This window comes from Sipha flava, unplaced genomic scaffold (genome assembly GCF_003268045.1).
Source record: "Sipha flava isolate LNK unplaced genomic scaffold, YSA_version1 67_pilon_pilon, whole genome shotgun sequence".
Lineage (NCBI taxonomy): Eukaryota > Metazoa > Arthropoda > Insecta > Hemiptera > Aphididae > Sipha > Sipha flava.
In genome coordinates this window covers 2,234,649-2,250,013 of record NW_020273607.1, presented here as the reverse complement: position 1 = coordinate 2,250,013, position 15,365 = coordinate 2,234,649, and the positions used below count along the sequence as shown (strand labels likewise).

Below are 15,365 nucleotides of genomic sequence, written 5' to 3'. Positions count from 1 at the left end.
ATTTTATACATGTATATTTTAAAATATTTAAGCTTTTTTCATATATGCACATCGGTATTAATCCTTATATAATATATAAAATAATTGGAAAAATGTTAAATAGTGTAAAAAAATATGTTCTGTTCTTTTATATAATATATAAGGATAAGGATTATAGAATCATTTTTAATAATAATATATGTATAGAATTATTAGAATCATTTGTAAATATTATTATTATTATTAATTTTTTTTTATTATTTATAATTCAGCTACTATTATTACTACTATTTAGTACTTTATTGAATTAAATAAAATATTTTTTTTTCTTCTTTAAAACACTACATTATTTACTGATTTAAGCATTTCATTTAGAGAAAGCAAAAACTATATACGAAAAAAGACAGGTAATTCAGATAGTATATAATAAAAATAACTTATAGATTTTGTGCTTTTATTTAATAATTTTCCTTGATTTGTCGAAAGTGGTTTGTGTGGAGATGGATCTGTTCACTACCTGTACAACTGACTAGGTTGTATGCCTCCGCATGGTTATTATTATTAATATTTAATTAACGAAAATATATTTTCAATGTGCTCTAACATTAAGATTCTATCAGGGTCGGTATTTCAGGTTAGCGAATTGCACGAGTTACACGAATTGCGTCCCAAAGTAAAAACATTGTTTTCCTTCCTATTTTATACAGACTAAGTTCTATCAATAGAAAATTATTACTAACGTTATGTTAAAAATATTGTTTTTGTCATTGTTATGCAATTAGAAGTATCTAAATTAAATGTATAATTATATTAAAAATTATAAGATTAAATTTAGATTTTAACAATTATAAGACTGATGAAAACTTGTATGATATCTTTTTAATAAAATCCAGATAAGTTAATTGGCTATTTTCATATTTATTGTGCAATTGTTTAGATAAAGTTGGGCACAATTCATGTGCTTACTTATCAATTTTTTTTTATTTCGAGATGTAATTCATGTGTAGCCTTTTTTAAGGGTGTCCAAACAATTTTTTCTCATCACCAGTTATTTATCGTTAAAAAAACGTTTCTTGTGTTATCACTAAAAAGTTATTCTATTTGAAACATATTAACTTTGCATAGAACTTGGAATATATATTATCTACCGCAAAAAAAAAAAAAAATGTTGTCTCCATCATGGAAAGAATTATTTATCATTAAGCAATAATATTATTAGTTTTATTCGAGATGAATAAAAATTGCATGTAAAGATGTTTTATTGTTTCAGAAATTAAATATTTAAAGCTGAAGGTCAAGGCCATAGAAATAATTAACTATAAACGTTCAGACTAATTTTAGATAAAAAATATGTCAGTGTGTGTGAGCGCACACCTTGCCCCTTTAAATTGCAGTCCTGGACTTAATCAGTGTTTGGGTACATTTTTTTTACTTGCATCCTCTCACTCTTGAGTGAAATATTGATAATTTTTTTTTTTTTTTTGCTAGCTCTAACAACAAAATAAATATATGATGTATAAAGGTTTTTGAATACAAATAAAATTTTTATACACAATATATATTTTTCATAATAATACGATGTACCAAACCACTAAAATGGTTAAATTTTACCTTAAAAATTCCATTATAAAGTTCAGATTTTATAAATTATAAGTTATACATTAAGAGTAAGGGAAAAAATAGGATTAATACGGAACAGCATAGGCGTACAGGGGTACCAATTTAGAGTTTTGGGGTGTTGACCGCCCCTCCTGATACCCATGTATGTATGCCAATGCAGGATAGACTTGAAAGAGCGTAAATTCACCCTATCCTATACACAAATATTAATGATGAAAATAATTTTTAGGAATATTACTTCATAAAACATTATTTAATAAAAAATATATTATAACAATATTGTTAAATTAATTTTTTTTTTTTATATTTTTCTTCCATTCTGAACAAAATTCACGATTTTCTTCGGAATCGTGATATAGAGTTTGAATAATACAAATTACAATGTATGAAATTGTTGTATCAGGTCTTGTCTTGTCACATTTTCAGTTTAAATATATTGATATAAAAATATAACTATATAATACACTATTAAAATATATAAATCATAATAAATACATTTCTAATTTATAAAACATGAGATCAATATTTTTACTGTATTCAAAATTAATTAATGATTACAATAATTAATAATTTTTAATAAATATAATTTTACTTGGTTTGTTTTCCTTGAAAAACCATTTTTATAACAAACAATCATAATATCTTTCAAAAATAATAATTTCAATATTATAACTATTAGAATTCAATATTATTGAACTCTAACTTAAATAATGAAATCTAATTATTTTAGTTTCAGTTCTTTTATGATGTAAACAATCGAATTAATTATCTCAATACACTCAATCCTCCATATTTTTCATAATATTTGAGTCATATTTTCACCAACCAATAACAAGAACTTTTAGTTTGAAGACTTTTAAGAACATTTTTAAAAACACAAATCCAAAGCAATCCAACGATCATACATATAAAGGTTCCTATATAGTAGCCGTTTACTAGAGTATCACAATCACCGCCAATTGTTTCGCATGTCTAAAAAAGTAAAATAAAATCTATTAAAATATTCCATCTATATTATTTGTTTTTTTCGGTTTAAAAATAATATTTTTAGGAATAAGCCTCACCAAATTATGAGACCCATTTTATTTAAAGTTGATAAAAACTGTAAATAAATACATTATTTAACTGGTCAAATTTTTAATGTGAATACTTTTTCCTTATAATTAGTTATAGTAATGTTTAAAAAAGTAAAATTATTCATTTTTAGAATTACTGTAAGCCATGATTCGTCTTAAATATAATGTTAAGCTAGTTTTAATATTTTTTTAATAAAATACTTTACGTTTTGTTGATCCATTGTGGAGCAATAATTTTTGGAATTCTTGGAACATACTTTAATCGTAAGTAAATCAATCATTCCAAGTGCTACTGTAGACGTCCACGTAAATCCCAAATTTGAAACTGTGTTTAATAATGTTAAATAAGTACCACCAAAACGAGGGTCACATATTCGAGAAAAAAAAGATAACATAGCAACAAACATAATGTAAGATACAATCTATAAAAAAAAATATAAAATATTATTAATTATTATTATAGAATTAAGTTTAAATATAAAATAAATAAGTATTGTAAAATTGATAAATGTATAAAAAAAACATTAATAAGTTATGTAATAACTCATACATTTTAAGAAGGGCACGACTTTTAATGCCCTAAAAAATACCTTAGAAAAAATGCAATTATAACCTAAAAATTTCATAAATTACGTAAAAAATGTGTTAAAAATTTGAAAAATTTAATTAATGACGTAATAAATGCATTAAAAATGTGAAAAATGACTATCAAAAAAGCACTACAATTTTTATATTTTATTTGATCAATGTTTTCCACTCACGTAGTCCGTATTATTGATATCGTCATCGACTATTATACCATAATTTAATGACATAACGATAACATAAGACGATAAAGTGTAGTTGTCAATAATTTGATTAAAGAACATTTTGAATAATTGAAGTTTTTTTAAATTTTTAAAAAATATGAAAATAATATCTTTAAAAGTAGTGAAAATAACAAAAATGCATTAAAGAAGTAAATACGACATAAAATGCAAACTAAAAATTGAATTATAAGAATCTACACCACTTGAAACATATTTTTGCTAAATTGAGCATTGCATAAGGATTTAGAATAAAAATTGATTTTTCCTTGAAATTCGCGCCCTAGTCATAAGTAATTGAAAAAATGAAGGAGTTAGGCTTTAAAAATAAAAAAAATCAATGATATTTTTGTCATACACGAAAATCCAAAAAATAAGTATCAGTGAAAAATAGTATAGTAATATACAATAATAGTATATACCGTGAATGATAAAAAATAAATTAGCGTAGTAATACAATTTAAATTGTTTTAAATACTGTAAAAATACAACATACTAATTTATATGAATCAAGTAAATAGAATTTAAATTGCAGTTTAAATATTGTTAAAATTTAGGTAATAAATAATAGTACACTAATTATCAACAACTATTAGTTTCTATATGAATATCGAATATTTCAATATTGATATAATTTTTTACTCAGTTTTTAATAACTATCACTATTTTAATCTTTAATGTATTTATATTTGTGGAGAAGTGCAGTTGGCGCAATTCACAGAGGCCTCAAGCTCTAAAAGACCTCCAAAACCAAAATTGTAAATTGAAAATTGTCTGTTGTGTTATTATTTTATTAATTGTCTTTTCGTGCTTTGAATATTTTTTTAATTTTATGTTGTTGCTTTAAAATTAAATTAATTATATATATATTGTGTACATTTATTTTTTAAGGGGCCTTCAATTGGTATTTGCACTCTGGCCTCCTAAGACTTAAATTTGTCATTAAATTATATAAGTATCTAGATGTAAGCTATAAATATTATTATAAACTCACCTCATCTACAAATAATACAAATATTAAAACCACGTAATAGGTTACTGGAATATCTACGAAACCATTATTAATTACGAATCGTGGAGTAATATAAATTAGTGCAAGAAACGCAATGCTCCACGTTAATCTGAAATTTGTCAAAATATTTCAATGTTTTAATATATACATATATAAATCTATAGATATTTACATATTAATATGATTACCATATCAAAAATTGTTTACACTTATGTTATTATTTAAATAAGATATAAAATAAAAGTTCATAATAAATTAAATTATTAATTTAAGAATTCTATTATTAGCGTGAACTAATTCAGTAATTTTAATAATATTCAAATGACTTTACTTCATAATTGTTGATTTTAAATATATGCTCATTGGCTTTGGACCTGAAGTGTATTTTGCTGACAGTAATGGTAAACATATTTTTATCAAGCATAATGCAGTGTTAATGATTGCAATGTCATCTTTTGATATTCCAGCGTCAATAAGTTTCAAATATGTAACGCTATCTGTTACAGAAAATCCAACCTTTTACATAAAAGAAAATGAATGCATAAATTATACAATGGTGATATATTAACTGTACCTAATTACAATTTTTTGAAAACTTGGAGTTTTAATTTCATAGTTAAGAGCAACGATTCTCAACCTGTGGGACGACGTGAACATTCTTAAAAAGCAACGAAACTCGAAAATATTTATATATAATCGAAACCTTATTAAGCGGAATTAAGCAGTGCCAACCCTCACATTAATTTATATCTACTTCATAATAATAAATTTAAAATTTAATATTTAAGAAAGTGAATATAATTTAATTTGTTTTAATAATTTAAAATAATATTAATATTTTTTGCCTTATAAATAAATTCATTAAGTATTTTTGTTACCTACCAATCTGTTCTTTTTTTATAATTATAACTATATGATGCAAAAAGTTTATTTTAATGAGTTTACTTTTTTTATTAGAACCAGTAATAAAGTTATATATTCTTAATATTAATTATGTACATAGGTATTTATTTTATTATTCTCTATTAATACTAAAATAATACTATTTTTACACTTTTTTTTATATTCTGTTGAAGAATAGAATAACATTTTTAAAAATATATATGATGGCCCTATTCAACCTAGCTGTGGTATGGATAGGTTCATTAGGCAAAATAAACAGGTGACTCTATTCACCCCAAAATAATATTAATAGGGTCACCTTAAAAAAAATATATATAAAAACTACTTTGGTTAATATGATTTTTTACAATGAATACCATCTAGATATATGTTACCCTTAATTTGGAAAAAAATAAGTTGATCTTTTTTTTAAAAATGTACAGAGATATAACCATAAAACCTCTGCAATTGATCTTAATCACCCCGTTCTATAGTATTCAAAACAACTTCATTGATTTTTATGTTATCATATTTATCCAATAACCAATAATGATTTAAATTGCTAAAATTAGACTAAATCTGTGGAATTGATATTCAAGCCGGAAATCGGCTGCTTGAAAAAGTAGAATAGTTTAAATACTTAGGCAACTCAATCATGGAAATAAGATATAGAATCACACAGGTAAAGTTAATTTTCATGAATAAGAACAAATTTTTATGTTCCAATAGTATGAGTTTTCGGGCAAGGAAACGCTTCGTAAAATTATATGTATGGAATATGGTGCTATACGACTTCATAACCTAAATACCACGAAAATGATTACGATAAATAAAGCACAATAAATCCTCGAAAGTTTTGAAATGTGGTATTTGAGAATAATGCTACAAGTGAGTTGGATTGAGTAAACAAAAGCATAATTAGCGAAATAAATCAATTCAAAGAACTTAAAACCATTAAAAAGGATGGAACATAATTGGATACATATTAAGGCCAGAGTTGGGCAACATTTTATCTGGACAGTATATATATATTATATATTTTATTTATAATATTTTTTATATTTTCTCGAATAAAATAAGATATATATCATGTACCTTAAAATAAAATGCTATCTATTGTTTATAAATTATAATATGTGCCTGTTTTAAATTATGAACACTATATTTAACCAAACAATATTAACGAAAATTATTCGAATAAAATTTTATCTAAATAATCATCTAAATAAAATTTTATTAGAATAACGCTTTACTCTGATTGAGGCCAAACACAAACTAGTTTATAGAATAATAGATTGGACAATTGAAGGTAAAGAGAACAAGGATGTCCGAGAACCTCATTTGTTAATCAAATGATCTCCGATGCTGGACTGTTAAGCTGCACGGAGCTAAAGAGGTTAGCTGGAAACAGTGAAGAGTGGAGAGCACGTATCCGATTACAAAATCAATCATAGGGTTGAATTACAAGAAGATTTATATATATATATTAAAAATAATTAAATTTTATTATGATGATGGGGGCGTGGCAGTATAAAATAGCATGAAAGTGGGTATTTATCTTAAAAGGTTGAGAACCCTTGGTTTAGAGAGTTAATGGTTCTCAAAGTTAAGATTGTTAAAATAAAGTATGTTAGATATTATATTTAGGTATGGAATATCAAATTAAACAAAAATAAATAGTTCATTATTTTACTAAGAGTTAAATATAATTGTACTTTAATGAATCGTAAAATAAATTGAGAGTGTGATCAATGAATTCACTATTTATCATACACTTAATTTATATTTACCCTTGCTGTTAATAATGCCAATGTCAATTTCCGAATACCAGGTAGCTTTAAAATATCCCATATTAGCCCATAGTTTTGTGCAACATTGAGTTTTATCTGATTTTCTTCCAATAAGTGATCTTTTTCTTTTTTAAAAATGGCAATTAATGTTGTTGCTGACATAAATATAATGCCCCAAACGAAAAAAAAACCTGTATGAATAATTTACTAATAATATGTGTTGTATGTAGACAATAAACCAAATTGAGCCAAATATATAGATTAATTGTTATTTATTATTAATATTTTAATAATTTGCTATTTCAAAATAGTTATAGTTATCGAAAATAATAAAATAAGTATCATGTAGCGTTGAATAATTATCCTCGTTTTCTTTCCAGATTATCCTTATTTTTCCATCTTCGGTTTTTTTGGTTACCGCACAACTAATACCAATCTTCTCCTTAACATTCGATCCTCTCTTTTTTTAGTTGAATGTTTTATAATTTCTTTTATATCTTATAATTGGTTATCTAATTTAAATTTTTAATTATACTCCGGGTTTATTCTATATTATACCAGATCTAATTATCATGCTTAATAATTAATAGAATTTTGGTTGATAAAATTGCATGAATAATATGTACTTCAAATCAAACTATTGTTTAGGATCAAAAATATATGAAGTGTCTTATGATATATTTGTTTTCACACCATAGATTTACACTATGCTATACAAATAATATACAGAGTGCTTGAAAAACTCTAAATAAGTTGTGGAAATCACATATGAGTTTATGATACTATGATTGGAATATAAAATGATAAAAACTAACTAACTGAACATCATGTATTCAATTAAAATAAAAATTAAAACAATTAATCTTTAATTGTTGTATTATTATTCATGATTCCCACTATATGCTTAATATTATAAATTGTCTAAGCATTTTGTATGTACGAACTCAAAGTAGTGCTAATTATATTGAATTAAATGAACAAATATATAAAATTAATTCCGTGCAATCTATGCTCAGATGTTTTAAGTTCTAAGAGAAAATAAAAATATAATTAAATCTTTGTCGTCACGTAATATATATAGTAGTATTTTTTTGATGACTGAATTATTTTTATCGAATGACATTTGGTCATTCGATAAAAATAAATTTTGAATATTGACATACATATGGCGTTCATGAAGATATGGTCATTTTTGATATAATCTAATCTCATTCGCATTCATTTACCTCTACAACTTCTATAACATTAATGAAAATATTAAAATTATAAAATGTAACCACCTACTTTCTATTGAGACTACTCCTCCCGTTTCTGGCTCAACCCATAAGTATTTATTGCAGAAGTCTTCAGACGTAAGCAAAATTGGTACCATGGAGCCTAACATTACACCAATTGTTTGGCCTGTTGTATTACACGTGGATGTATGATCTAAATTTTTTCTGTACAAAACAGATTATAAAATTAAAGAATCACATATTTATAATGATTGCAATTGATTATTTGAAACCCACTTGTTTAAAATTGTCAGGGCCCAACCATCGATGACAATATCTTGTGTGGCAGCTAGAATGTTAGTTATGAAGAACATGTATGTCCATGTCATGATATTTGGTTTATCCGTTTTAGGAAACAAAGTATCTATGTCATTAGACATATAAAGTAAACATGACCCTATTAAATATAAATAATGTACATTATACAATGTTTATTTAAAATTAAAAATTTTATTCGTACAAGGTCAGGGAGTGATAAAAATAATTTCATAGAATTAAATGACATAGTAAATATTATCATGTATCACTAATTGTATTAAAAATAAAAGAAATTATTATTGGAGAATTTTAATTGAAACGCTTTTCGAAAAAAAAAAAATTGAATGGGAAATGTTTTGATATTTTAAAATTGGTTATTATTCTATTCAACAATTTCCAATTAAAATATTCTCATTATTTTTACATATTTTCAGTTAAAGAAAATTTATACTAATCGAATATTTTTAAGTACCAAAAAGCAGAGCCGTCTTGAGGATTATTAGAGTCTGAGGAAAATTCATTCTGGGGTTCTTCAATTATCATAATAATTTACGAGTATGATAAAAAAATATACTTCAAGTTTGCAAAATGTTGATAAATATATTTTTTCAAACCTCAACCAATCAAGGTCATTTAAATGCAATTAATTACATTTTTATCAACTTCTCAATAATGTATTAACAGTTACCATATTTAATAAAAATTAAATTTATGACTAGATCATTTTTTAACAGTAATAGAAAATAAGAACTTCGATATTGTTGTGTCGATACTTGTGATAACAAATTTTTACATACATTTGAATAAAATTATGTCATTCTTCACACTCCGGCAATAACCATAATAATTTACAGTTAAAACTATTTAGAAATTAGAATAACTGAAAATGTAGCCTGCATAATAACGATTAAATATAAATTCAAGTTAATTTTATTCAATTAAATTTATTAATATTTCATAAAAAAAAATACTTTATGAGGGCCCCTTTTATATTTCTCTAGACTGGGAGAGACTAGGCCTGGAGTAAAATTTTCCCATTGCCCACCCCTCTTGCGACGGCCCTACTAAAATGTGTTTGAAAAAAATTACAAATCCATTGACACAAATCTTATAGATATCTTTGATCGCAATCAAAACATTTTAAGGATCTATTGTAGACAGGTTTATTGAAATAACAAAAATTAATTGAAATTTTAAAATTAAAAATTAACGTTATCAAATGTTTCTTTAGTTTTATTTTCTTTAGCTATTATAAGAAAAACCTTGATGAACTGGAACTATTCAACGCAAAAATGTTACGGAGAATATTGTATTTTATATACCCAATAAGTATTGAACTGGTAAGAGCCAAGACTTTCGCCTTCCTATTTTTCGTACGTAAAGCGCGTCTACTAATGGAGCCCATAAGAGTTTTAAGCTAAAAGGCCATATTACCAAGCTAAACAAAGCCTGAAACAAAACATAATAACTCGTCAATAGCGCAGCACAGAAATATAATAAAATTACACATGGGCGGCTGACGATAATTCCAAAACCAACTGATTAGGAAGCTTACTTGATCTTGGTAGGACACATCTTTCATGCTTTGCAAAAGAATCGGTATAGCTGATGTCAAGCCTATAGGAAATCCTTGCATCGTGTACAGTAACAGTAACAGTATAAAGTTCATCCGATCTCCTTTAAAGTTTCGCTTAATATCAGTCGTGTTGTATACTTGTACATCTGGACATTTTTCTGTTTCGTTTTCATTTATTGGTGACGACATATTTATTCACCAATAAACGAGTAGTTTGAAAATATAACCATATACTATTTAACATGTAGTCGATCAAATCACTATAGTTTAAACACTAAAGAAATAATGAATTTATGTCTTTGTACGGTCTTATCATAATTTGCTGACCTATGCTACAATCTTAATTTCACTCATCGATTTTCATTATATTATGGACCAATTTGTGTATTGTCTAAGCTATAATCTAATTATTACAAATAATGACGTGAAGTGTTGGATATGATTCATATTTTATGAACATTAATTAAATCTTTTATGTATTGTATTCTTATTTATACATTCAGTAAATAAACAAAATAATTTTAGTGTTGACACATTTACTTCAAATTCGGTTACCCTTTTGATACGTACCCCGTTCAGATAAAATAAAATCTATGTTATCTATTATTTAGTGTTATTATAATAATTTTCAACTTATATAATTTATGATTATTGTCATTACATAATTTACACGATTAGTTTATTATTAGAGCAATAGAATTCCAATTATTCAGAGATATTTGTTAAATCAACATTCGTCACAGGAGGTGAATAAACTTATGTTACAATAAATACATTTAAATACATAAATAAATAGTTTATACATAGAAATAAATAAATAAATACTTAGCCTGGAACGGTAGTATATTTGTAACGTACAACCGGTCTCGAATTAAAAATGTATCATGTTTATACTAGAAGTCTCTGTTAAAAACGAGAACTAATACGTACGTGAACACGAAGTTCGTAAACACCATAATGAAATATCTGTATTTACGTATCCTTAATATATGTGGATTTTCAATCCTTATTCGCGTATTTTAGAATTATTCACGTATTCACGGATATTGGTGCAGTGATGTATCATATATGTTGTATACTGCGACCGACCTTTACGTACTGCACGTGTCGAGCGAATTAACTGATTTTACTATATGTTATATGTGTAATAGCAGTGCTTGGATTAGACGAGTAATTTTTTTATCTAGATAAAGATAAAGATTATGCAACTCAAATGTATCTAGATAGAGATAAAAAATAACAAAACTCATATTCATCTAAATAATTTAAAAGATAACTTTTTTTAATTAGTGAAAACCTACAATGTAGATACTTTTTTTATCAATCAAATTTAATAACAATCTGGTTAATTATATAATCTTAATATTTAATGAAAACAAGGGGTATTGAAAAGTATAGACTACACAGTATACATGTATTTAAAATGTAATGAACTTAAAATATTTATTTATTTTTATTATATCTACAGAATAATTATAGAGGTCCATTTCCCCAGCACCCACACTTTCAAATTTTGGGTCCAATCCGGTCCTAATCGTTTGTACCTCATTTGTACCTGATTGTACTTCTAATCCATTCGTTTGTACCTCAACAGTTTTTAAGTTAACCCTGTTTTAGTTTTGAGGGTGCTGGAGAGATACTTGAACCCAGTTCCACCTCCAAATTTCGAGTCGAAACCGGTGTCCATCGATTGTACCTCGTTCTTACCTGATTTATTCTTTATTACCTTCGATTGAACCTCAACGGGCTTAATTTATTCCAGTTTTATTTACAGGGGTGACGAGGAAATCACCCTTTCACCCTGGGAAATGAAAAACAGTGTATTGAAAGTTAAATTTTTTCTATGATACGTATGTCAACGTATATCAAGTAATACTATTCTTTCTATTAAGTAAATTTTCAACAATTTTAAATTCCATTTGCTTGAAATGATTTAGAATTTTGCGGAATTTCGCATTTTCTGCATCAGATGTATTTCCATGACTAGTGTTAGTGTAAGCGTACGTCATATTCAAATTTGCAATGCGTTTTTAATAAAAAATAAATTAAAATACAAACGATTGAATATAAATATGTGTATGTAAATTGTTACGAAAGTTAAACTAATAAACTTTTTTTTTAATTTTGTTTTAATAAATTATATACGTAATTTTTTTAAATTCACTATTTAAAATATATATTCATTATATTTCTTAATAAAATGTATCTTATTCAAATTTATCCAGTGGTATTTATTTTGTTATTAGAATTCTAATATTTTATCGTGTAGTTTGTGTAATAATTAAATATGCCTATTTATTAAGATTATTTAATTATTATTTATTAATTAAATTATTTGTTAATTATTTAGGTACACGTAATTTTTAGTTCGGATTATAACTTTGATCTGAAATATCTTTTTATAACAGTTTAAAATGAACACATTAACTATAATTAAGTCAAATATTGTGTTGAATCTTTTTTATTATTTATATATTATTTTTATTTTATTATTATTTTATTTTAAGTTGGTTTATACTTAAAATTTAATAAGAACATCCAAAGAAAATTCTTGTATGAAATCAACTGCTTGATATTATTGACTTGACACAAACATCTTATCTACAACGATAACAGTAAGGCTAAAAGTCGAACTATTGGAATCTTAAAAAATAGCAATAATGCAAACTTGAAGCCAATACTGCACTTCATATATTGATAGTTTGCAATATTAAATGTATATTGAGTAAGAAAAAAAAAATTACTTTTATGAATTAATTTATTGTGCTATACGAGATGACATTAACGCCCAAACTTATAAAAAAAGGAGGTATTTTACTGAAAAAAATAATAAATGAATTGCAACCATGGACTGAATTTGCTAGTGGACTTAAAAATATAAACTGTTTAAGCACAGTTGAATATATAATACGTAAAATATTTCCAAAAATTCAAGTCTGGTATCAAAAGAAACCAATGTAACCATTGTGCATATGAGAAGAAGAGAAACAATATTACGATTTCTGTTAACTTACTGACAGACGGTTTAGATTTTTTAAACGATGTTCCATCTTCAATTTTATAAAAACAATCAAAAACGTGTGATGTTTGTAAAATATATAATATATAATATACTTATAAGCTTGGGATCCTTCTATTTATTGAGCCGTATTTCGCCATAACAAAACAACAAAAAACAACTCAGGACCTGGATCTTTTTATAGTCTTAAATGATATTCCCAATATACTTTCAGTTCATGATAAATTATATTATCTTGGAGGTCTATTTAATTTCATTTCTCCCATATCAAAAAACCTCAAAGCAGTTGGGCATTATGTCGCAATTTGTTGGAGGAAAACCACTATGAGCAGGGAAAATTATGATGATGGGTGCTCTTCAGTAAGAATTATAAGACTGCTAAAAATTGTCAAATAATAATGTACACAAGATAAACAATGTCTAGTAAGTATCTTAGTAGTAAATATAAATTTTTTTTGAGCAGACCATAAATGGCATATTTTTATGCTTGTATTTCTTGTTTATTTCAGAAAATTCTATAAAAATAAAAACGAAAAATATGTTCCTAATTGTTATTAATTAACAACTTACAGTAAATAGATCGAACAAAAAATAGTGAAATTGCTCCTCAAACAAAACCAAAACCATTGACATAAGTGCCTAATTTATCATAACAATGTATATAAACCTTACACACGTTATGATACTAATAATTTTTAACTTCTAATGTAACTTGAAGCTCTTTGAATATAATTTGAATAACATAATTTAATAAAATTTAGTTATATCTATAATTTGTTTGAATTTACTTAAGCTAATAATTTTTTATTTAAAATATATAATTGAAAAATGTATTCTTTTTGAATTATACAAATTAAATTAAAAACTATAATCTTTTATAAATGAAAATGACTCAAAATAGGTTAGGAAATTACTTGTTCGTAAAACCTTTTTCGATGGGAGCCGTTTGGGATCCCCCGTTTTTCGCATGAGTCTTCCAAAAAGACATTAATATATGCAAAGTTTGTAATTATTTTCATTTTTTATTTTCCACATCACCTATTAAAAGTGTTCACTGTTCAGAGGTTATATATATTTCTGATATTTGTACTGCAAATGTATTGTTTCCGGGAAATGTATAATTCCCTTTCATAGAGGTTACGCTGCTTAACCATAATTATAGTTGTGGTTGGATTATTTTAAAATCATTAGTAAATGTTCAACTTTGACTTACGAATGAAAATTTTCCTTGAAGTATAAGCTTCGTATTTGTATCAACGTTTTATATTACCATTATACCTATGGTTCAGCACAATAACCTCCAAACTAATCTAATTAACTAACATATTATTAACACATTATACTATTGAAAATATACTATTTAAATTTCATTCTAACCTTAATTATATAATTAATTAGTTTTAAATTTTTCCTTAGGCATCAGTGAATTGTTTTAATTACAAAACAAGTGTCCGACCATCGGTAGTAAATCTACTTTTTTCTTTAAATCTATACCAAAAATAAATCAATTCCAATCCTTCTCAAAGATTCAATGTTGAAAACAGTATATTCATATTTATTGCGGGTTAGATAAAATGGCAAACAAAGAATATAATATTTCACTCAAATGGAGCGGAGATTTTTTTTTATGAGTTATCCGGCCGCTAGAAATATCCCATCTCGCAACCAACCCTCCAACCATTTATATACATTGTCAAATCCTAGTTTACTCTTAATTCTGATCTTCCCAAAAGTATTTTTCCTACCGGATCCTGTCTCGCTCTTAATAAAATGTTCTTACTCTTTATTATATGTCCTGCCCAGAGCAGTCTTACTTTCTTGACAGTCGCTAATACGTTATTTTTATTATATATTTACTGTAGCTCTCTGTTTTTTCTTCTTCTTCACTTTCCTGTAACATTATATTTTATTGATTCTAAAACCTCTAAAATTTTTTTTTTTAGTACTTAGAATTTATTTTCATTTGATTTCTTTACTAACTAGATTTTCGATCCATACAATATCACCGGTCGTATTCGTATAAAAAAAAAATGATTTACGTTCTAGAACAATCATGCCTATTATTTAAAATTA

General features: G+C 25.4%; 1 protein-coding gene across 1 annotated transcript; it reads right to left on the bottom strand.

Moving 5' to 3' along the window:
• Nucleotides 1-2,314: 2,314 nt before the first annotated feature.
• LOC112691926 (acetyl-coenzyme A transporter 1-like) lies at nt 2,315-10,533 on the bottom strand. Its single transcript, XM_025566381.1, has 9 exons — nt 10,253-10,533; nt 10,020-10,146; nt 8,677-8,836; nt 8,450-8,604; nt 7,166-7,356; nt 4,825-5,009; nt 4,476-4,602; nt 2,882-3,097; nt 2,315-2,571 (listed from the first exon to the last, which is right to left on the bottom strand). Exons 1-9 carry the CDS (start codon nt 10,460-10,462, stop codon nt 2,410-2,412), a joined length of 1,533 nt encoding a protein of 510 aa, XP_025422166.1. The 5' UTR covers nt 10,463-10,533; the 3' UTR covers nt 2,315-2,409.
• Nucleotides 10,534-15,365: the final 4,832 nt, after the last annotated feature.